This window comes from Leptonotus elevatus, chromosome 1 (assembly GCF_054856555.1).
Source record: "Leptonotus elevatus isolate MCC_2025b chromosome 1, RoL_Lele_1.0, whole genome shotgun sequence".
In the NCBI taxonomy this organism is placed as follows: Eukaryota; Metazoa; Chordata; class Actinopteri; order Syngnathiformes; family Syngnathidae; genus Leptonotus; species Leptonotus elevatus.
In genome coordinates this window covers 40,091,508-40,115,183 of record NC_141239.1, presented here as the reverse complement: position 1 = coordinate 40,115,183, position 23,676 = coordinate 40,091,508, and the positions used below count along the sequence as shown (strand labels likewise).

At 40.2% G+C, this 23,676-nt stretch overlaps 2 protein-coding genes across 2 annotated transcripts; both read right to left on the bottom strand.

Moving 5' to 3' along the window:
• Positions 1-115: 115 nt before the first annotated feature.
• On the bottom strand, positions 116-12,198 carry LOC147182161 (metalloproteinase inhibitor 2-like). The gene is made up of 6 exons (XM_086080956.1): positions 12,101-12,198; positions 2,149-2,288; positions 966-1,048; positions 794-896; positions 475-596; positions 116-331 (listed from the first exon to the last, which is right to left on the bottom strand). Exons 1-6 carry the CDS (start codon positions 12,193-12,195, stop codon positions 143-145), a joined length of 732 nt encoding a protein of 243 aa, XP_085937082.1. The 5' UTR covers positions 12,196-12,198; the 3' UTR covers positions 116-142.
• Positions 12,199-14,752: 2,554 nt separating this feature from the next.
• LOC147182160 (metalloproteinase inhibitor 2-like) lies at positions 14,753-18,778 on the bottom strand. The gene is made up of 6 exons (XM_086080711.1): positions 18,622-18,778; positions 17,683-17,765; positions 17,509-17,611; positions 17,224-17,336; positions 16,961-17,121; positions 14,753-14,954 (listed from the first exon to the last, which is right to left on the bottom strand). Exons 1-6 carry the CDS (start codon positions 18,749-18,751, stop codon positions 14,753-14,755), a joined length of 792 nt encoding a protein of 263 aa, XP_085936837.1. The 5' UTR covers positions 18,752-18,778.
• Between the last annotated feature and the right edge of the window lie 4,898 nt (positions 18,779-23,676).

Genomic DNA, 23,676 nt, shown 5'->3' with positions numbered 1-23,676 from the left:
TAACCATCTTAGACTCAACTTTATTGGTAAATATGTTACTAATGTGGCTGCATCGAGTCACCATAAAAATTTTTTTTTTTTTTTTTTAAAAAGCATTTATTTGATAATTCTTTCAATTTATTTATTTTGAGTGAATATCTTTTTAATGCCAGGTACTTTTTTCAGACCCGACAGATCCCCTGTACCAGTCACAACATCCATTGCTGCTCTTGATGCAAGCAAAGTTTTGGGCCTGGAGGACACCATTGCTCAACTTGCCCGGCAGGAAGTCCGTCCACAAGCACTCAGTCAGGCTGGTCATGCAGCATGGGAAGGTGAAGCAGGACTTGATCTGTGGGTGACCAATGAAAGGGATTTCAGCAACATGTTCAAACCAGACTACTAGGTTGCTTAATAGATAAAGCAGTTGCTGCGCATGCATGTGTTGAATTAGAGAACATCTGAAGTAAGTGACTGCTACAAATCAATTCCTACCGTGCAATCGCAGCCCTCTCCGTAGCGGTCCAACACATTCTTTCGCGTGTCACTCAAGGCATCCCACAGCTGATAGAAGTCACACAGGGAGACATGCAGCGTGCCGTCAAACTGCAGCCTGCCTGCACAAGAGGAAAAAAAAGCATGCACTCAATAGATGCAATAAAGTAAAGAACATAATACACCTAAAGTCTAAACTTTTATAATGCTTCAGCAAGAATCAAAGTCTTATTTGAATGCTAATTACTAGTTTGACCATGGAAGAGCTTGTTTTCATATGGGAGAAAATGCTAGCTTTTTTCTTCTTTTTTTGTAATACCCATGAGTAGATATTCAGTGCCCTTGGTCAGAGTGATTCCACATGCTGCAGAGTTGGGTCCAGTGTAGATGGCACCAAAAAACTTTTTGACACCCTTGAAGGTCTATAAAAACAAAGATTCATGTCCAACATGCATAATGTACATAAAGCATTTATAAATTAAGCATCTCACCTTCATGTGTTCGATGTCATACTTTGTGGGTCGACCTTCACCTTGTGTGCCAGGCATCACTCCAAGAACCTTGGCCTTGATCACTAGAAAGGCATTTTAAAAAGATTGATTAAAACCCAAAGGGCCATCCAGGCTGAAGACAGTAGCACAAATTAAAATTAAATAAAAAGACAAGCTAATCTTTAAGAGCATTTAGCATCATGTAAACATTTCTGTACTACACAGTAGGCCAAAAATTGTGCAAATTGGCACAACCAAATGCATAGACAATTCAAAAGTTTGTCAGAATGGGGAAGACATTTTTCTGAAATAAGTTCAGAAAAAGGCCAACATGCTTGATGTCGTCGACATCTGGATTATATTAATTGGCCAAATTAAATTGTTGCCTCTTAAAACTTGGCATTGTAATCAAGACTAGAAAAGCTAGAAACTGCATAAAAACAAAAAACAAACTTTGAGAACACCCGGTTTCCTTTCGAAGTGAAAAAACACTAGCTGTATAAAAGTCTGTTAAATTAATGTTTAAAGGCACACCAAGTTACTTGACAAGCCATTGAGTGGCAATGTAGACTACAAATAGCCCTAAAACAGGAAGAACAATAAATAAATAAATAAAAATAAAAGACCTGTAAACTTTCGACACCTGCAATTCCTTACCTAGCAGGGCAACTAGTTAGTTTATCTAAAAAGTCAAGTTAATTGTAAAAATAAAAATAAAGACCTCTTTATAAGTAATGTTGTCAAAGTACCAGAGCCACGGAACTGGAGAGGGGTGGGACAAAATGTCATATACAGAATAAACACTCTTAATTGTGTACATAGCATTTAAACTAGGGACGGCCGAATACAAATACCAGTTGGTATTGGGCAGATAGCAGGCCTTATTTCAAGGTCGGCCACCGGCCGCCCCCTTGTGGCCATTTTACGATCAGGAACCAGAAATTAGATTATAGAGAGGAAAACAAAACAAAAAACCACACCATTCACCTCATGCAATTATGAAGAAAATGCTATACAAGGATACATTTCGTAAAATTTTATTTTATAGATCAAAAAGTACAAGTAGTATTAGTAAAACCACAGGAATTGGCCTAAAAGTGAGGGGGAAAATATCCCTGACTTAAACCATTAAAAATATATAAATAAATAAAAAAAAGACAGAGTTGAGTGCCAATCAACTTACCAACAACATCTGCCTGGCAATACAACTGCTGCGGATGGATTGGTAAACAGGTGCAGGCTTGTGCTCCTTCCTCCGGGAGCCCCCACAAGCACAGAAACACCAGGGGCAGCACAAAGATCTTTGGAATCTTCCAGCTCATCCTTCAGGAAAACAAAATCAGAAGTGGGTTGCGCAACATGTGTGCCGTTTCTCACAAAGGAGCTGTGTTCAGTCACAAGAAGTAGCTTGTGTTCAGATTGACAGCCTTCATATAGCGGCAGGCTCCTCCCACAATTAAGTGACGTCACTGGCACGCTGATTGATGACTGCTTTCACCTGACACTTTCATCACCAACATAATTAACAAAACAAAATTTCCTATAAAATGTATGGAAGACCGAAAGTGTCAAAATTCAAAAAATAAAAACGTCATTTTGAAATAAATAACAGGCAATTATTTAATGTGGCCATTAAATTGTAAAATGTGTTAGTATTATTATGAAAAGTGTTCGGGCTATTCTTTAATATGTAACTAATATTTTATTTTGATAAAATATATCATAATGATTATTTTAACAACGTCATACTTTTTTAATAAAAAATGACATTTAATTTATTTTCCAAGGTTTTCTAAGATAAGAAAAGTTTTTTTTACAAAGTCAGTTTTTATTTCATAATGTCCTTTTCCACAATGGCCTTTCTATTACATATTGGCGTTTTACAGCCGAATGACTTGGTGTTGTCAATCAAAGTCAGTGTGTTGGGCCTCCTGTTTGATCCTCTGCGATCAATTAGTTTTCCTAGACACGGGTCATGACCGTTGTTAGTCGGCAGGCGGCAGCAGAAGGAACGATGGCGGACTTCGGCTGTATTTCTGCAGCTCTGCTGACTCTAGCAGCTGATCAAATAGATCACGATAACTTATCACGAGATGATATTTTGACTCGTTTGAATACTATTTTTGAAATGCTCGGAATGGTAGTTGCTGTTCAGGAAGCTGACATCGATGACAACATTTTTGAAAGTTTGAGAGCAACTGAGCACCAGGTGCAAATAGAATATGCACATGTATCGCCAACTTCCAAACTGTGACACAGCCTCATGCTGCAACCCTCTCTCCGGTGAATGCCTTAGGACATTATGACCCGATTCCAAACGATTTGCTACTTCTCGGAGTACTTCTGAAGGTGACTTATCTCCCACAGCCATTCTTTCACAAACCCGTGATTGCCGCGGCTCCTCATCAGCCCCTAAACTCTCCACGCGTGAATTGATACTGCAAGTTCTGCTATTCATGTCTGTATAATGGACTCAGCTAATTTACGTAACTGGCTCCGCCTCATGTGATTTGATTGACAAAGTCATTCGGCTGTAAAACGCCATTATGTAAAGGCCATTGTGGAAAAGGACATCATGAAATATAAACTGACTTTGTAAAAAAAAAAAAAACTTTCTTATCTTATAAAATCTTGGAAAATGAAATAAATGTCATTTTTATTAAAAAGTATGACGTTAAAATAATCATTATGAAATATTTAATCAAAATAAAATATTTGTTACATATTTAAGAATAGCATGAACACTTTTCATAACAATACTAACACATTTTACAATTTAATGGCCACATTACATAATTGCCTGTTATTTATCTAAAGAATATTTATTTCAAATTTATGCTTTTATTTATTGAATTTAGACACTTTCGGGCTTCCATAGGAATGATGCATACAAAGTGTGACTGAATGTGCCGTATGAGCTACTGGTGAAAGAGGGATTAGTAACCTTTGATTTTTTTGGGGGTATGCTTTTGTATACAACTCATTTCTTTGATGTTTTGTTTTCAGCGATGAACACTCAGCAATGAAACCAATCTGAAATGTTTAGTCCGCTTGGGGAAAACACGTGAAATGCTTAAGCAAATGTATGGAGATACATAACACAATGTCACAAACACATGTTTTTGAGTTGTACAAGTGGTTTAAAGAGGGGTGCAAAAAAAACCAAAAAAAAACAAGACAAAACAAAACGTAAAAAAGATGAGTTGCATACAAAATCATGTAATAAAAAAATGTAAAGGTTGCATAAAGGTGAAATTACAGTTACACACTGCCAAGATATGTTAGATGATTACACAATTTGCTATAATCCCTCTTTTGCACATATAGCTCATCCAGCACACCCAGTCCCTTTAGTTTTCAGACACACTTCGTACATTTTATCCATCCAGTTTCTACCTGCAGAAATTTGACAGAAACATAGGCTCATTTGTTATGGTCTTTTCCACACATACCACATAATTCATGCAAAAATTTGAATTTAGGAATTTATTGCCCAATATTTGAAATAAAAAATTGTGAGTGGACAGTCTTATCATATTCAACAATAAAAATTAACACATGGAGTCGCTCACGGGTAGGAAGTCGCTCACGAGAGGAAGTCGCTCACGAGATGCTGTGACTATCGCGAGACCTACAGCGAGACCAGAAACCCTAACATGGCGGCGCCCTGCTGCTAAGATAGAACTAGCTCTATTATACTAAACGAATCCAAATTTAACCATCATATATCTTGCCTTTTCTCTTCTCTCTTTCATCCGGCAGATCTGAAATACCACCCAACGTGGAGGACCTTGAACGTTTCATCGACGGATATTTTTACAGCTGCGCGATGGAGGACCCTTCCGTCGAGAAACCATCGAAGAAACCTTCTTCGAAGAAGAGGAAAAACGATTCAGCGACGGACACGGACGACCTAACCACCACCACTACGGACGTTTCGGTCAGTGTGCTGGAGTCCATAAATAAAAAACTTGACGTCCTCGGCCTCATCCTCGAGGACGTCAAAGAATTAAAAGTAAGCATGGAATTTATCAGTCAGCAGGTAAGTGTCCTTAAACAGGAAAATGCCGAGTTACATTCTACACTCACGACTGTTTCAGCCGAGCTGGAAACTATGAAAAAAGAAAATAAAACGCTAAAAGAAACAGTTTTAGATGTACAATCCCGTAGTATGCGGGAGAATTTAATATTCTCAGGTATATCTGAGAATACCTCTGATAACCCAGAGGTTGAGATAAATTTTTTTATGACGAATTCATTAAAAATTCCTCAGGAGACGGTAAATAACATCTCTTTTGACCGGGTACATCGGCTTGGAGCCCGTAGAGGCAACAAACCCCGTCCTATTATTGCCAAGTTTGAGCATTTTAAACAGAAATTATTTGTTAAAAGTAAAGGACGGGAGCTTAAAGGGACCTCATTTGGAATGAATGATCAATTCCCGAGAGAGATCAATGAGCGGCGAAAGGTACTGTTTCCTATAATGAAACAAAATAGGCAGGAGGGTAAACGGACTACGATAGCCGTTGATAAGTTATATATCGATGGCCAACTATTCCGGAACCCCAATTCCACTCCCTGGCTGTTCTAATTAGCATTGGTGGAACTAAACTTAGTTTGATTACTAGGTGTATACATATACTGTATATGTGGTTATAAAACCAAAAACATGAATACTTATTATGTTTAGGCTATATTATAAATATAATATTAATACACAACTATATCTAAAGTATATTTATAAAAAAAAAAATAATAATCTCGCTGGGGTTACTGGTGTATTGTTATGTTTAATCCCCTGTTAATTTCCTTCACTTTCACCGCCCTACTCGTTTTTGCACTGTTTTATTTACTTACACGTTACCTTACACGTTACCTTACACGTTACCTTACACGTTACCTTACACGTTACCTTACACGTTACCTTACACGTTACCTTACACATTACCTTACATGTTACCTTATACGTTACCTCATATTTTATACAAACTATATAAATCACCTAACCACTTTGATTCTATCCTATAACATGCCAGTGGTGGCAAATGGCCTATACAGATATATACATAGGACTGTGTTTATATTATTTGTATGCATAAATTAGTTCTGGTTTCCTGGAATGTTTGTGGCGCTCGCTCACAGGCAAAAAGAATAAAAACTTTAGACCATCTCTTAAAATTAAAAGCAGATATTTGCCTCCTACAAGAAACCCACCTACAAAAATCTGAAGAAAAATTACTTATTGATAAAAATTTTAGCCAAGCGTACTCTGCCCCTTATAACAGTAGACAAAGGGGAGTCTGTATACTCATACATAAGAATTTACTCTTTACTCTAAATAATACAATAACAGACCCAGAGGGCCGATACATTATTATTCAGGTGACTATATTTAATAAAATATATACATTCGGTAATTTATATGCCCCTAATAATGATGATCCGGCTTTTTTCCATGAATTTTTCTCTAAGCTGTTTGAATTAGCAGCGAACTCTACTATTATTATTGGAGGAGACTTTAACACAACCTTAAATCCATTAATAGATCGTTCTAATAAAACAACATGTATAAGGCGATCACAATCCACAAAAGTAATAGGGGAATATATGGATGACTTTGGCCTCGTCGACAGCTGGAGACTTAAAAACCCAAATAAGAAGGAATTTACCTTCTTTTCCGCTGTGCACCGGTCCTTTTCAAGAATTGATTTTTTTCTTACAAATAATTCTATTGCTGATAAAACCGTTACAAAAATACATCCTATTATTATTAGCGACCATGCACCAGTCTCCCTTTCCCTACAAGTTGATTATACCTTTAAACCACCACCTACATGGCGTTTTAACATCTCACTACTAAACGACGCAGAATTTGACAAAATTATAAGAAAAGAATGGGCAGACTTTTTGGAAATAAATGACTCTCCAGACCTATCTCCAGCTCTTCTCTGGGAAGCCGGGAAAGCAGTAATTAGAGGTAAAATTATATCATATTCATCTTATAAAAAGAAACAGGATCAAAAATTAGACAAAGACTTGGAAGATAAAATTAAACAACTGACGGATGAGTACGCAATAAACCCAAATAACCAAATATGGACTGACTTACAAAATACAAAAATACAGTTAGACGATATGTTAACTAAAAAGACAGAGTTTATAATACAACAATTGAGATACAACAACTTTGAATATAATAACAAATCAGGTAAATTTCTTGCAAACCAACTTCAACGTAATCGGGAAAAATCGCTTATAACGGCTATTAAAGGTACAACTGGTGAATGTACACAATCACCAGAAGAAATTAATCAAATTTTTTATAATTATTATCACAACTTATACTCAGAAACTAATAAACCTAACCCAGAGCATATTGAGGCATTCCTCAGTAGCTTAAGTATACCTCAGGTAACTACTGAATATAAAGATATGTTAGATGCACTACTTACTATAAACGAGTTGTACAGTGCTCTAGATAGTATGCCAAATGGCAAAGCACCCGGCCCGGATGGTTATCCGGCTATATTTTTAAAGCACTTCTGGTCAATGCTTGCTCCACTATTCTTAGGAGTAGTAACAGAAATTAAAACTAATGGTCACATACGCCCACACATGAATACAGCAGCAATTAAACTTTTATTAAAGCCAGAAAAAGACCCCACCCTTCCATCAAGTTACCGTCCGATTTCACTAATTAACACTGATATTAAAATTATCACTAAGGCTTTTACATCTAGATTAGAAACAGTAATCCCGACAATCATTCATAGCGACCAAACAGGCTTTATTAAAGAGCGTCACTCTACTAATAATATTAGAAGGCTCTTTAACCTTATTAGTATGTCACAGCGGCATGATAAAAAGGCAGTTATTATATCATTGGATGCAGAAAAAGCTTTTGATAAAGTTAACTGGTCCTTCCTCTTTGCTGTTTTAAATAAATTTGGCTTTGGGAAGTCATTTATTCACTGGGTGTCAGTATTATATGATTCTCCTAAAGCTACTGTTACTACTAATGGGATTATATCTAAGAGTTTTACTCTACAGAGAGGCACAAGACAGGGATGCCCACTGTCGCCTTTATTATTTGCAATATTTATTGAACCGCTTGCATTAGCCATACGCCAGGAAAGAATGATTCAAGGAATTCACTCTGGGGTAACAGAACATAAAATTAATCTATATGCCGATGATATTTTACTTTATTTAGAAAAGCCTGCTATTTCATTAGGGGAAGTATTTAACTTAATAACTAAATTCTCACAGTTATCAGACTATTCTATTAACTGGACAAAATCAACACTTCTACCTATTACAGAAAATTCATGGAACCCTGCAAGCCAGGACCCATACTACTCATTTCCTATAGGTAATTTAAAATACTTAGGCATAAAAATCTCACCTAAATTAACTGATTTAGTTAATTTAAATTTCACTCCACTTCTGGATAGCATTTATAGTGACTTGGAGCGCTGGAATAATCTTCCTATTTCTCTAATAGGACGAATAGCCACTATTAAAATGAAAGTTTTACCCAAAATAAACTATTTTTTCTCAATGATTCCATTTAAACCTACGGCTAACTGGTTCCAGTTGTTGGACTCAGCCGTTACAAAATTTTACTGGAAAAAAAAAAGAAGCAAAGATTAGTCTATCTACTCTTCAGAAAAATAAATCCAAAGGAGGTCTAGAGGCACCAAATTTTATGCACTATTATATAGCCAACCAGCTACAATATATTATTTTATGGGCACAACCCAATAGAGATACTAACTGTTGGCTGGAACTAGAACAGAAGGATTGTAATAACCTCAGACTCCTAGATTTACTCTTTATTACAACATCGATTAAGCGCCATAACTGCTTTAAAAATCCAATGATTTCCGCCACCCTGACTGCCTGGTGGAAGGCACTAGAAATGACAAAAGCCAAAGTGGAGCCCAGCGGGCTTTCTCCCCTATGGCATAACCCCGACTTTCAAATTAACAACCAATCGTTTTATTTGAATGTGTGGGAGCAGAAAGGAATTACACATCTCCACCATCTCTTCTCAGATAATATGTTTATATCATATACATCCTTGCTCCAAAAATATAAAATAAAAAACGGAAACTTTTTACATTATTTGCAAGTTAAAAGTATGATAAAGAAACAAATTCCAACACTCCAGGGTACGCTCCAACCGCCTGTTTTAGCTAAAGATATTACCAAGCTTTCTCCGACAACAACAAAAAAACTCTCAAAAATATATAAGTTACTTTCATATACTGATAAAACGTCTTTACCCATCTCAAAATGGGAAACAGACTTGTCTATAGCTCCGGAATCTGTCTTTTGGATTCAAGTTTGTGAAAATGTTTTTAAAATGACAAAACACACAAATTTACAACTTATCCAATATAAAATTATTCACAGAACATACATTACTCAATATATGATGAAGAAAATGGGACTCTCAGACTCCGACATTTGTCTCCAGTGTTTACAAAACACTACAGACACTTATTTTCATGCTTTATGGTTATGTACTCCGGTTATGTGTTTCTGGACTAAAGTCTTAGAAAAACTTTCCGCTGTCTTGGACTGTAGGATACCGTTCTCTCCAAACTTGTGTTTGCTAGGTGACTTAACAACAATTGACTTACCACATAAACAATTTCAATCTATACTTGTAGCCCTTACTATCGCAAAAAAAACAATTCTTGTTAACTGGAAAAATAAACAAACTTTGAATATCGACCAATGGTCTAACCTCCTCATAAATCATATTTTAATGGAAAAAATATCTGCCTCAAATAAAAACCAAATGTCAAAATTTAAAGAAACATGGTCTACGTATATAGAATTTTTTAACCTAAACTTGGATTTTAATTCTGCCTGTTAGCGAGAGCCACAGCAGCGTTATAACTTGCATTGATGTTTCTGTATTAGGCAATTTGTAACTAATGGTTGTGTTTCTATAGTCAGGCACCCGGCTGCTGCCAGCGGGATCGAGCGGATTCACCTCCGATGGGCACCAGGGGTTGATATTCGGATTCACGGCATGCCAGTGGGTTAATTCTGTGGGTGCTGTCCCCCCTGGCGGGGAGTGGGCGGGTCTGCCCCTCTGTTGGCTGCTGGGTGGCGGCTGCGTCTTGGCCGTTCCCTGGGTCTCTTGGGGGGTGCTGCGTTGCGGGGCTTTCCCTGGTGTCGGGGGCGGCGCCGTTCCGGCGCGGTCCGTCGCTCTGGGCCCGGCGACGCGGTTCGGGGCCTGTGGGCCGCCGGGGTGCCCGGTGGTTCCCTCTCCCCTCCCCCTTCCTCCCCCTTGCTGCCTCTCCCTCCTCGCCTCTCCCCGCCCGTCCTCCGCCTCCCTGTCCCCTCTCCCTCGTCGCCCTTCCTCCTCCTCTCCCCCTCTCCTTGCGTCCCTGCCGCTGCCCCCTGCCCTTCTTGTCGTCCCCTTCCCTCCTTCCTTCCCCTCCCCTGGGCCGGGGGCTCCATCCATGGCCCGGGTCTCGGTGCTATGGGGGCCGGCGGGGGTGGCTGGGGTTTGGTGTCGTGCCCGCCCCGCTCCGGTGGGCGTCCTGACACCTCGGGCGGGACCCAGTATCCGGGGGGCGAGCCCTATCGCCCCGCCGGACGGGTCCCATATGCCCGCCGGGGTCCTGGTGGGGTGGGTGGGGGCTTGGTGGGCCGGTGCGCCTCCTGCCCCCGCCCGGTTGGGGGGGGGCCCCGCTGGTCACACCTCTTAACTCACTACACTAGGTTTGCACAATACACTTTTATAGACATATAGGGCACATAACACACTTTGGGGGGTGGGGTAGGGTGGAAACACCGTCTTCACCCTACAACTCCCCTCCAATTTTAATACACCACACAACTTGTGGGTGGGGGGGGGGGCTTGTGGGGGTGCCATCGGTTGGGGGCCGCAGTATAGAGCAGTGCTGCGGTCCCCTGTCCGTGTCGCCACCCGGGGGGGGCGGCTTTGTTGGGGGGGGCGGTGGTGGGGGTTGCGGGGTGGGGGGGTACTGGGGGTGGGGGGTGTCTGGGGGATTGGGGGCGGCTGGGGCTGGGTTGGGGTGGGTGGCGGGGGTGGATGGGGGGCGGGGGGTCGTGGGGGGGGGCGGGGGTTGGGGGCCGGTGGGGTGCCTGGTGGGCCTGCAGTGCCCTGTCCTGCTGCGTTGGGCCGGGGGCACGGGCCGTGTTGGGGCGGGGGGCGCTCCTGCTCCTGGGTTTGCTCTCCGACCGGTGGCCCTGGTGGGGCCCGGGGGTCGTCTTTTGGCGCTGCCGCGGCCTGGGGGGCCCTGAGGTGTTGCGCTTGCTCTGTTCCGGCGGGGGTCGACGGCTCTCCTCTTTGGTGGAGATTTTCATGCATGCCAGATCCACCACACCAGCATCTACCGAAAGTCAGACACAATCTGTTTCCTCCTCAGGTTATTGAATCGGTGGAGGCTGGTGTCTGCGGATCTCACGCGGCTTCGTCTGTCCTTCCTTCCTTTTCTCGGTCTCTCCGTTGGTCTCTTGAGGCCTCCCTGATTTTATGTTTTTTGGATTTGTTGGGGTCTGGATGTTTCTTGGGCTGGGGAGGAGTTCTGGTGGGGGGTGTCTGGTCGGTGCTGGATTTCACCTTCCTTGGTTTTCTTCGGTCCCCTCGGGTCTCCTGGTGTTCGATTTAGGTGAACGGTATGAGATTTTTTTTTTCTAATAGGTTTTCTGGTGAGCTAACAAATACACACACGCACGCACGCACGCACATACACATACTCACCCACACACACAAAAAAAAAATGTATATATGTATGTATGTATATATGTATGTATATGTATATATATATATGTGTGTGTATATATATATGTATATATATATGTATATATATATATTTAAAAAAAAAAAAAAAAAAAAAAAAAAAGCAATGATGATGACATTTCCGAATGAACAATACTGAGCTCTTAAAAAGGGGAAAAAAAGAGAAAAAAAATTAAAAAAAAATTAACACATTCTTCTAATGTAAAGAAAAGTGGGGATAAATACGATCTAAAGAATGGCAGCACTTAAAGGGTAACTCAACAGGAAATCAGACTCTTGCTCCTCCCCTCACTAAGGCCCCGTCCACATGAAAGCCAGTTTCAATGTATCCTCACAAGTTTCTTACCGCTTAGGCCGTTCGGCCACGCGATGGCGCGGTTGCGGAGCTTGAAACCGCTCACTTTTGAAACCAGGCTCCGTACGCGTCTGTCTTAACACCATATGCAGGATACTCCTCCAGCGATGACGTAATGGTCGCAGCTCGATGACGACGCATTGTCGCAGATTGATGACGTATGTGCCAATTGTCGCGTGACTGCGCACAAACCGTTAATCTGTCAACAACAATGGCGGACAGCCGTGTCGTAGTCGTTTTGCGCAGCCTCCTTAGCTTGCTTATGCAGCAAATTATTTTGCTTCTTTTTTCCCCAAGTTCAGCAAGCAGTGTTGCACCGCCATTGTCACTTTTCATGTTGTTTTGATACATGTAAAGCCATGTTTGTTCTGTAGATTGCAATAAAAATAGAAAAGTGTTAGTCTTCTTTGCTGATTCTTCTTCTACGCTTTCTTTTAACTCCCTTTGGCTGAGCTACAGCGGCACTCCAGACTTGGCATATACATTACAGCCGTTAAACGTCCTCAGCGTCTTCTTTTGGACACACGCAAGTCTTGAAATGCTTCTGTGTGTACGAGATTTGTTTGAGGAACGAAGCCAGCTTTGCTTCCGTCTGGACGGGGCCTCAATCTGTCATCACTCGAAAATGGCAACCCCCATGGAGACACAGACAGTGAATGGCAAAACATGAGATTATAAAAATATAATCTTTAAGATTTAGTAATGACTGCATTAAGATATGCAAGGTGTAATGTAGGAAATCCGAGTGGGACAATTCCAATTTCCCACTTTTCTGGAATGCAGGTTGCTAGACTCTGAAGGGCCTCAGGTATGACCAGGAAGCACTGCTCCCCCATGAAAACAAAGTAAAACCACAGGAATTGTGTACTCACACCAATATGGGAGGGGGGAAATCCCTCACTTAAACCATTAAAAAATATAAATCAATAAAAAAGACAGAGTCTGTCTGGCAATACAACTGCTGGGGATGCATCGGGAAACAGCTACAGGCTTGTGCTCCTTCCTCTTGGAGCCCCCACAAGCACAGCAGCACCAGGGCCAGCACAAACATCTTCCAGCTCACCCTGGAATCTTCAAGGAAACAAAGTTAGACAAACAGAAGAGTTTGGTTGCACAAACAGGATGCTGTTCCAAAAGAGGAGCTCTGTTCTGTTACAACGGGAAATTGGGCTCTTGACGAGGGCATTTTTATAGCTGCAGACTCCGCCCACAATTAAGCGTCGCCGCTGCCCACACTGATTGATGATTACTTTCACCCAAGACTTCATCTCCAGCACAAATAGATTTCCTGTAAAATGATATAGATTTTATCTAATAAATTTCTATTTGCAGAAATTTGAGAAAAATATAAATTGCAATTTTCGTGTTGAAGTAAAGAAACGTTTGGTCTGGTCCATGCACAAAACAGTTGGAATGTAAACAGGCTTGGGGAGTAACGGAATACATGTACCGCCTTTACATAATCAGATTACAATATTTTTTAAACTTTATTCCGTTACAGTTACAGGAAAAAACATGTAATCAGATTACAGGTACATTTATTAATAATAGGGATTACTTCGAGGGATTACAATTTTTACGACGAGAGAGAGTGCGAAAGAGAGCGAGGGCGAGAGAGGGAGAGAGAGAGAGACAGACAGAGAGAGAGAGCGGGAGAGTGGGACCGTTGTTACATGCCGGGTAGCCGCGAACGAACTGACTAGTCCGTGTCCTCCACATGCGGGCAGTTTGAAAAAGCTTCACGAACGGGAGGAGGAAATGGCGACCGGTATTCACTGGAACTTACTCGGAACGAAAGTTTGAGCTAAGAGTCCAGCGGCATGCTACGCGCTGTAGCTTCTTGCTAGCTAGCCCGCTAGTCTACAACCATAATGTGAGTTACACCTTCCAAACAAATCTTCCTTTCACCAATTCATTATTTAAACATCATTCACATGTAACGAATATTGCCCGTCACCCTCAATTTTTTCATTTTATTTGCCTTTTTAAACATTTCCCCCTGGGGAATGTGTGTCCTCAACCCTGTGTTTTCTCAAACCAACCAAAGACAGTTAAAAAGGGAAACACTCTTTGAATTTCCCTCCAGCAGGGACTGGATTTTGTTTTTTACAACATACAGGAAACACATACCTCACCGCCTACAGAGACCTAAAAAGCTGTTTAGCAAGCAAACTAGCGATAAGATTGCTTATCAGTCCCCAGACCATCTTTTATGGTCTGGTCTATCCACAGGAATAAGCCATGTGTTTTTGGAAAACAACGCCCCTTGGAAGTTATACGGTACAACAGTGCCCTCCAGCGGTCACTATCGGTTATCCTCAAGAATCCTGCCGCTCCTAATTAATCTGAAGTCTACATAATTCGAGACATAAACTGACTCTATGTACTTGACTGACATCAAGTGACTTCTGTTGTTTATCTTTGTACACAACCTGTATGTCTATCTCAAATGAATGATGTGTGTAATGTAGGTAGCCACCTAAATTTAGCTAATTAGTAAGCTTAGCGGATTCAATAACTTTATGATCGCGGTAATGTTTGAAATGTGTTCAGAATGATAAATGAAGCATCTGGCTTGTCAATTCAGATAAAAAATTATCAAATGCTATCCCAAAAGCTTGGTCTCAGTGGACCAAGTCTGCTTCACACGGACGGAAGAGGCGGGACTACTGCCCGACCCCCTGGGACACAGTTTAAAAGCCAGCGCGCGAAGGAATTTCCCTCTCTTCCTCGCTCCTCTCTAGTTCGCCTCTCTTGCTCCACGAACTCCTCCTGACCATCACGAGAGACGTCGTCGCCGAACACGCTGAGAGCGACTACAGGGCTTCTTTCTTTGAGCCCCGAACTTGAGCCACAACGCGGCCCAAAGCACGCATCACGCAAGGACTCGCAACCACACTGCGCGTCCCAAAACGGCTAAACTTGTGACTGGGATAAAAGTTAATTTTGCAGTTGATGTCACGTCACGCATTGTCACCCTCCAACACTATCTATCTATCTATCTGTCTAAACTGTGAGGTGTGGTTGTTTTCAGTGACAGTTCGAAAACAGCACATGGCCAGCCAATCAATCAATCAATCAATAAATAGCCTAAATGCTTTTTAATTACACAAGGATTTTTGCTATTTGTAGGCTGCCCGGGTCCCTATCACCCGCAAATAGCAGGGGCACATTGTATAGAATATATATTGTGGTGATATTTATTTTTATTTTGTCTTCATGAGCATAATCAATATTGGAGTCATCCAAAAGTAATCCAGTTAAATTAATTTAATATTATGGTACTTGGATTACGTTACTAACTAAACATTTTTAGGAGGTAACTTGTAACTGTAACGGATTACATTTTAAAAGTAACCCTCCCAACCCTGAATGTAAATTGCTATCGTTCATGGACTGCATTTATCACCGCTTTCTCTCATTTTGGAAGAATGTGTTATTTGTTATTAGTGAATATGAAAAGTCTACCCACACGCAATTTTATCTTAATCAAAACTCATTGATTCAAATTTCTGCATAAGAAGTAAGAAACCAAATGCCAATCAACACTTTTCTTTTTGCTTCCATTTTTCATAAGCTGGACTTAAAGATCAAAAACTTTTTCTACATACACAAAAAGTCATTTTGCAAATATTGTTCACAAATGAGTCTAAATCTATGTTTGTGAGCATTTCTCCTTTGTCAAGATAATCCATCCCACCTCACAGGTGTGGCATATCAAGATGCTGTTATGATAGCATAATTATTGTGCAGGTGTCCATTAGGATGGCCACAATAAAACATTCTGGAATGTGCAGTTTTCCTGCAGGATATCGTCAGGAACTGGAACACGCTGTCATATACGCCGATCCGAAGCATCCCAAACATGCTCACTGGGCGACATGTCCAATGAGTATGTTGGCTGATGACGTGTACGAATGGCACAACAATGAGCGTCAGGGTCTTCAGGGACGGTATCTCTGTGCATTCAAAATGCCACCAATAAAATGCACTTGTGTTCATTGCGCACACCATGCGCATACCAGGACCCCACTGTCTGCCACCATGGACCACTCGATCCACATCAGCAAACCGCTCATCCATACGATGCCATGCCAAGGAGAAATGCTCATGCTGGGGACCAGTGGCAGTTGGCAGCTTCATAATTTTTCTTGTACAGTAAAATAACTTTAAAAACAAATTTTGCCCTTGCTGTGACATGTTCTCAGGAAAAGGAAACCACCAATCATAGCTTATTTAGCTAATGTCACGACCAAACCCAGAACAAATTTGAGGCCTGATTGGTCATTAACTTAACGCATGTTTATTTTCAGCCAATACCAAGCAAAAAAAAAAATATATGTTTTAAGGTGTTAATTGCACATGAAAAGTAGCCATAAAAATTTACTTTTTACTTCTGCCGTAAATTGCTAAATTAGTCAAGTCTCCTTTTAAATTGTTCAGCTTCATTATCATGATTGCTCAGAGATTAGCCTCCCCCAATTTTTGCTTGTGAATGATTGAGCAATTCAGGAAGCTCTTTTTTTTTTTTTTAAACCCAATCATGGCCCCCAGTTTCCAATCCGCCTGTTCAACTGGGAGATTTTCCAGACAAGGGTTTGATGAGCATCTCATCTTTATCAGTCTTTTGTCACCAGTCCCAGCTTTTCTAAAGTGTGTTGTAGCCATAAAATTCTAAGTTAATTTGCTTGAAGCAATGATAAACTGTTTGAACATCAAGTATCTTGCCTTTGTAGTTTAGTCAACTATAGGTTGAACATAATTTGCAAAACATTGTGAATCACCATTGCTGAAGAAAAGAGAGCAGCCTGCATTGATTTTATTTTTTATTCAGAGTTAGCCTTTTCAAACCCGTCAGCTGCCCTGTACCAGGCACAACATCCATTGCTGCTCTTGATGCAAGCGAAGTTTTGGGCCTGCTCACCAACGCCCATCTTCCCCAGCAGGAAGTCTGTCCACAAGCACTCACTTGGGCCGGTCATGCAGCACGGGAAGGAGAAGCAGGACTTGATCTGTGGGTGACCAAGGACTTACTCAACATCTACTGGATTAAGGGACCTCCCCAAAAAAATAAAAATAAATACGAAATCAAGGTTAAAATCCAGTTGTATTACCGTGCAACCACAGCCCTGTGCATAGCGGGACAGAAGGTTCTTTTGTGTGGAATCCCACGGTTCATGGAAGTCACATTGGGAGAGGTGCAGTGTGCCGTCGGACTGAAGCTTGCCTGCAATTGCAGAAGACAGGAGGAAAATCTCAGATCAAGTCAATGGATGCATGTTCATGCACAGCACAAGTCTAAACCATCATAGGCAGTGTAAGCATTCAAATGCTTATATTTGAGAACTATTAATAGTTTTCTTTTACACATGGGACACAAATATTCCAGGTTTTTATACCTATGAGTAGATATTCAGCGCCCTTGGTCAGAGTGACTCCACATGCTGCAGAGTTGGGTCCAGTGAAGATGGCAGCAAAAAGCTTTTTTACTCCCTTGAAGGTCTGAAAAGCAAAGATTCATGTCTAACATGCATACTGTACATGAAGATGCATTTATATGCAAAGTATCTCACCGTCAAGTGTTGGATGTCATACTTGGTGGGCCGACCTTTACCTTGTGCGCCAGGCATCACTCCAACAACTTTAGCCCTTATAACTAGAAAGACATGTTTTCAAAAAATGCATTATAACCCAAAAGGGCATCTAGGTAGGAGGATTTGGGGCCAAGACAGCAGCACACATTTAAACTAAAGACTATAGCACATCTTTAAAATTCAGTGGCAATTTTCTTGCATAGCCAAGTCAACTGCTTTAAAAAAAAAAAAAAAATCATTTTGTCGCAAGTTCAGTCCTCGATAGCCAAAGTCCTGTATGTTTTTGATGTCTCCCTCCTTGAACTCAGCTGAGAGACTCTTGCAGAACGCAATTAAGAGCTGATGATTTGAAACACCTGGGTTGCAGGCAGGATACACCGAAAACATGCAGGACTGTGGCTCTCAAGGACCAAAGTTGCCTATCCATGGACTAGGGGAACCACAGGGGGCGGGGGGAATTTAACAGCATGCTTTGTCGTACCAGCCAATTTGCTTGTGATCAATGCTTAAACAGAAAACTACAGTTAAATTCCCAGAAAATATGCACCAAATTTAACAAGAATTGTGCAGCGTTAATTGCTTAAATGTCATAAGCAAAACCTGTAATTCTCTACACTCCAATAAGAAAATTGTTGACCAACTTAATTGAATTGCATCAAGTGGTAACACACATTTTAATTAAGTTAGTTCAATTAAAGTCTTTATGTGTCAAGTTAAAGTAAAAGGACTGTATAAAAGTAATTTAGTCACTAAGCAGCAGAAGCACAAAACCTGTGGATAGTGGAATCCTAAAATTCACCTTGGATTGGGAAACCGTCATATGCTTTCAGAACAAACACACTCCCAAACTCACTTTGTACCATTTGAAATATTCACAAAATAAGAGAAATACTGAAAGTGGAATCCTGTTCAACTTACCAACAACGTCTGTTTGGCAATACAACTGCTGCGGATGCATCGGGAAACAGCTACAGGCTTGCGCTCCTTCCTCTTGGAGCCCCCACAAGCACAGCAGCACCAGGGGCAGAACAAACGTCTTCCAGCTCATCCTGAAATCTTCAAGGAAACAAAGTTAGACAAACAGAAGCTTCTGGGTGTACAAACAAGATTCCGTTCCAGAAGATGATGTTGGCTCTGCTTGAGCTCCAGTCGAAGGGGGCCTTTTTATAGCTGCAGACTCCGCCCACAATTAAGAGCTGTCACGTGCACACACTGATTGATGACTGCTTTCACCTGACACTTGCATCATCACCAACGAAATTAAAAAAACTTCCACTGAAATGATACATAGATTTGATCAGTTCTACCTGCAGAAGTTTGAGAAAGATATTTATTGCACTTTTTGTGTTGAGGTAAAGAAAATGTGGCCCATTTGTTCTGGTTCTTGATTTGATATTAGGGAATATTAAAAGACTGCTTGCTCATACTCTTATAGATTATATATTAATTGATCCAAAACAAAATTAAGAGACATTTTGTACATATAATTTTCCTTTTGCGAACTTTACAACTTATTTTTCCAGGGTTGCATTGTATCCTTTTTTATTTCATCATTCTGTATTTAATCTGTATTTGATATCCTTTGTAACTTCTCTGACATACAGTATGTGAATTTGATGAAGTTGTATTCAGACTTTATGTATGTTACCTTATGTGTTTTTAAATTTAAAGCTGCATTGTGCCATTTTAAAAGTTAATGTTAAAGCTTTTTCTACATCATGCATGCCCCACCAATGCCCAGATTAGTACGAAGAGCCCTGACGGTTTTACTCTGACCGCACCTATCAGCTTTTATCTTCCCTTTATAGTATAGAGTGTGCGGACCCTGCACGCCCCATAGTTTCTTTGGGGAGGGGAGGGGCGGAGTTTTTCTTACCTCATTTGAAGTCATGCCTTCCTTTGTCAACTGTGGCCGTCACTTTAAGATCGTGCTACATACTCGCACCAAGAACGAGCCTGAGGCAGATGCTGCAGTTCCGCTTTGGGCCAGAGGTGGCAGTCACAAGTAAAAAAGTGACCAAGTGCACAAAGATTCTTTAATTGTAATGAAAAAAGGTTTTCACCAGACATACACATGTACGCAGAATTTTTTTAAATTTTGATACCACACCAGCAAATGCTTAAATGGGAGACGTCATAAATCATTCCAACTTCAATCACAGCAATGAACACACAAATTCAGTAACCCAATAATGATCTATTTTTTTTAAGTATATAAATGTTCATCTGCCCACACAAACGGAACAAAACTGTTCATTCTCTTTCTTTTGATCTACTGCTGCATTCCAGGAAGGTGGGAAGTTAGAGTTTTGTGACCTCACTGTTACAAAAAAGAAAAAAGAAAAAAAAACTGTAAAAAATTTAAGTGAAACGCCACTCAAACGGGGAGGTCCATTTCGCGAAGTCGGAGGGGGAAAAAACATGTACCCCGACATCACCGAGTTGCTTCAATCTGACATCACTCGACAATGGCAACCCCCATGGAGACACAGACCATGAATGGCAAAAGATATTTTATACGATTATAAAAATATAATCTTTAAAATTTAGTACTGACTGCAATGAAATATGCTGCAATCTCCCTTGAAGAACTTATTCTGTGTAATGTTGGAGGTCAATATATATAATATATGTTTTGGGTAACGTGCCCCTGCTTAAATGAGATTGGACCCTGCAGGCGCCAAATGATCGACATATCACGGCACAGGCGCAGTGTTGCCGCACGTCTTGCCAGTGCAGCCTAGACGCCTACTAATTGCTATGCCCCTCCTGCACAGTAGGTGGCGCTATGTACCACAATATGTTGTAATCCACCTCCATAGGAGTCTTGAAATGAAGAATCTCCCGAATCCCATCAAGACACTTCAGATCAGTGCATCAAGATGACACGGTTTTAATAAAAAACTAGATGTCCTCTGCCTCATCCGCGAGGACGTCAAAGAATTAAAGGTAAGCTTGGAATTCGTCTGCCAACGGGTAAGTGACCTCCAACGAGATAATGCCGAGTTACGCTCTTCACTCGCGGCGGTTTCAGCCATTAAAAAGGAGAATAAAACGCTAAAAGAAACTGTTCTGGATGGCCAATCCCGTAGCATGCGCAAGAATTTAATATTCTCAGGCATATCCGAGAATACCTCTGACAATCCAGAGGTTGAGATAAACATTTTTATGACAACGTCGTTAAAAATTCCTCAGGAGACGGTAAATAACATCTCTTTTCACCGGGTACATTGGCTTGGAGCCCGTAGGGGCAAAAAACCCCGTCCTATTATCGCCAAGTTTGAGCATTTTAAAGAGAAATAATTTGTTAAAAGTAAAGGACCGGAGCTTAAAGGGACCTCATTTGGAATGAATGATCAATTCCCGAGAGAGATTAATGAGCGGCGAAAGGTACTGTTTCCTATAATGAGACAAAATAGGCAGAAGGGTAAACGGACTACGATAGCCTTTGATAAGTTATATATCGATGGCCAATTATTCCGGAACCCCAACTCCACTCCCTGGCTGTTCTAATTGGCATTGGTGGAACTAAACTTAGTTTGATTATTAGATGTATACATATACTGTATATGTGGTTATAAAACCTAAAATATGAATACTCATTATGTTTAGGCTATATTATAAATATAATATTAATACACAACTATATCTAAAGTATATTTAAACAAAACATCTCGCTTAGGTTACCAGTTACTGGTGTATTGTTATGTTTAATCCCCCGCTAATTTCCTTCACTTTCACCTCTTTACCCGTTTTTTCACTGTTATATTTACTTACACGTTACCTCATATTTTACACAAATTACATAAATCACCTAACCACTTTGATTCTATCCTATAACATGCCAGTATTGACAAATGGCCTATACAGATATATACGCAGGACTTAGTCTATATTGTTTGTATGCATAAATTAGTTCTGGTTTCCTGGAATGTTTGTGGCGCTCGCTCACAGGCAAAAAGAATAAAAACTTTAGACCATCTCTTAAAATTAAAAGCAGATATTTGCCTCCTACAAGAAACTCACCTACAAAAATCTGAAGAAAAATTACTGATTGATAAGAATTTTAGCCAAGCGTACTCTGCCCCTTACAACAGTAGACAAAGAGGAGTCTGTATACTCATACATAAGAATTTACTCTTTACTCTAAATAATACAATAACAGACCCAGAGGGCCGATACATTATTATTCAGGTGACTATATTTAATAAAATATATACATTTGGTAATTTATATGCCCCTAATAATGATGATCCGGCCTTTTTCCATGAATTTTTCTCTCACCTGTTTGAATTAGCAGGGAACTCTACTATTATTATTGGAGGAGACTTTAACAGTCTTAAATCCATTAATAGATCGTTCTAATAATACAACATGTATAAGGCGATTACAATCTACTAAAGTAATAGGGGAATATATGGATGATTTTGGCCTCGTCAACAGCTGGAGACTTAAAACCCCAACTAAGAAGGAATTTACCTTATTTTCCGCTGTGCACCGGTCTTTTTCAAGAATTTATTTTTTTCTTACAAATAACTCTATAGCTGTTAAAACTGTTACAAAAATACATCCTATTATTATTAGCGACCATGCACCAGTCTCCCTTTCCCTACAAGTTGATTATACCTTTAAACCACCACCGACATGGCATTTTAACATCTCACTGCTAAACGACGCAGAATTGGACAAAAGTATAAGAAAAGAGTGGGCAGACTTTTTGGAAATAAATGACCTATCTCCATCTCTTCTCAGGGAAGCTGGGAAAGCAGTAATTAGAGGTAAAATTATATCATATTCATCTTATAAAAAGAAACAGGATCAAAAATTTGAAAAAGACTTGGAAGATAAAATTAAACAACTGACGGATAATACAACAATTGAGATACAACAACTTTGAATATAATAACAAATCAGGTAACTTTCTTGCAAACCAACTTCAACGCAATCGGGAAAAATCGCTTATAACGGCTATTAAAGGGACAACTGGTGAATGCACACAATCACCAGAAGAAATTAATCAAATTTTTTATAACTATTATCGCAACCTATACTCAGAAACTAACAAGCCTAACCCTGAGCATATTGAGGCATTCCTCAGTAGCTTAAATATACCTCAGTTAACTACTGAATATAAAGATATGTTAGATGCGCCACTTACTATAAACGAGTTGTACAGTGCTCTAGATAGTATGCCTAATGGCAGAGCACCTGGCCCGGATGGTTATCCGGCTATATTTTTTAAGCACTTCTGATTAATGCTTCCTCCTCTATTCTTAAGAGTAGTAACAGAAATTAAAACTAATGGTCACATACGCCCACACATGAATACAGCAGCAATTAAACTTTTATTAAAGCCAGAAAAAGACCCTACCCTTCCATCAAGTTACCGTCCGATTTCACTAAGGCTTTCGCATCTAGACTAGAAACAGTAATCTCGACAATAATTCATAGCGACCAAACAGGCTTTATTAAAGATCGTCACTCTACTAATAATATTAGGAGGCTCTTTAACCTTATTAGCATGTCACAGCGGCATGATAAAAAGGTAGTTATTATATCATTGGATGCAGAAAAAGCTTTCGACAAAGTTAACTGGTCCTTCTTCTTTGCTGTTTTAAATACATTTGGCTTTGGAAAGTCATTTATTCACTGGGTGTCAGTATTATATGATTCTCCTAAAGCTACAGTTACTACTAATATGATTATATCTCAGCGTTTTACTCTACAGAGAGGCACAAGACAGGGATGCCCACTGTCGCCTTTATTATTTGCAATATTTATTGAGCCGCTTGCATTAGCCATACGCCAGGAAAGAAGGATTCAAGGAATTAACTCTGGGGTAACAGAACACAAAATGAATCTATACGCCGATGATATTTTACTTTATTTAGAAAAGCCTGCTATTTCGTTAGGGGAAGTATTTAACTTAACTAAATTCTCACATTTATCAGATTATTCTATTAACTGGACAAA

What these genes read in the sequence shown, in the direction of transcription:
- LOC147182161 (XM_086080956.1), bottom strand. Translation starts at nt 12,195, where the DNA reads ATGGTGTTAAGACAGACGCGTACGGAGCCTGGTTTCAAAAGTGAGCGG. An exon ending in TTGCCAGGCAGATGTTGTTG is followed by an intron (nt 1,049 to 2,148) that starts GTAAGTTGATTG and finishes ATGCCTTTCTAG; the next exon opens with TGATCAAGGCCAAGGTTCTT. An exon ending in CACTGAATATCTACTCATGG is followed by an intron (nt 597 to 793) that starts GTATTACAAAAA and finishes CCTCTTGTGCAG; the next exon opens with GCAGGCTGCAGTTTGACGGC.
- LOC147182160 (XM_086080711.1), bottom strand. Translation starts at nt 18,751, where the DNA reads ATGAGCTGGAAGACGTTTGTTCTGCCCCTGGTGCTGCTGTGCTTGTGG. An exon ending in ATGACATCCAACACTTGACG is followed by an intron (nt 17,612 to 17,682) that starts GTGAGATACTTT and finishes TTTGCTTTTCAG; the next exon opens with ACCTTCAAGGGAGTAAAAAA. An exon ending in CGCTGAATATCTACTCATAG is followed by an intron (nt 17,337 to 17,508) that starts GTATAAAAACCT and finishes CTGCAATTGCAG; the next exon opens with GCAAGCTTCAGTCCGACGGC.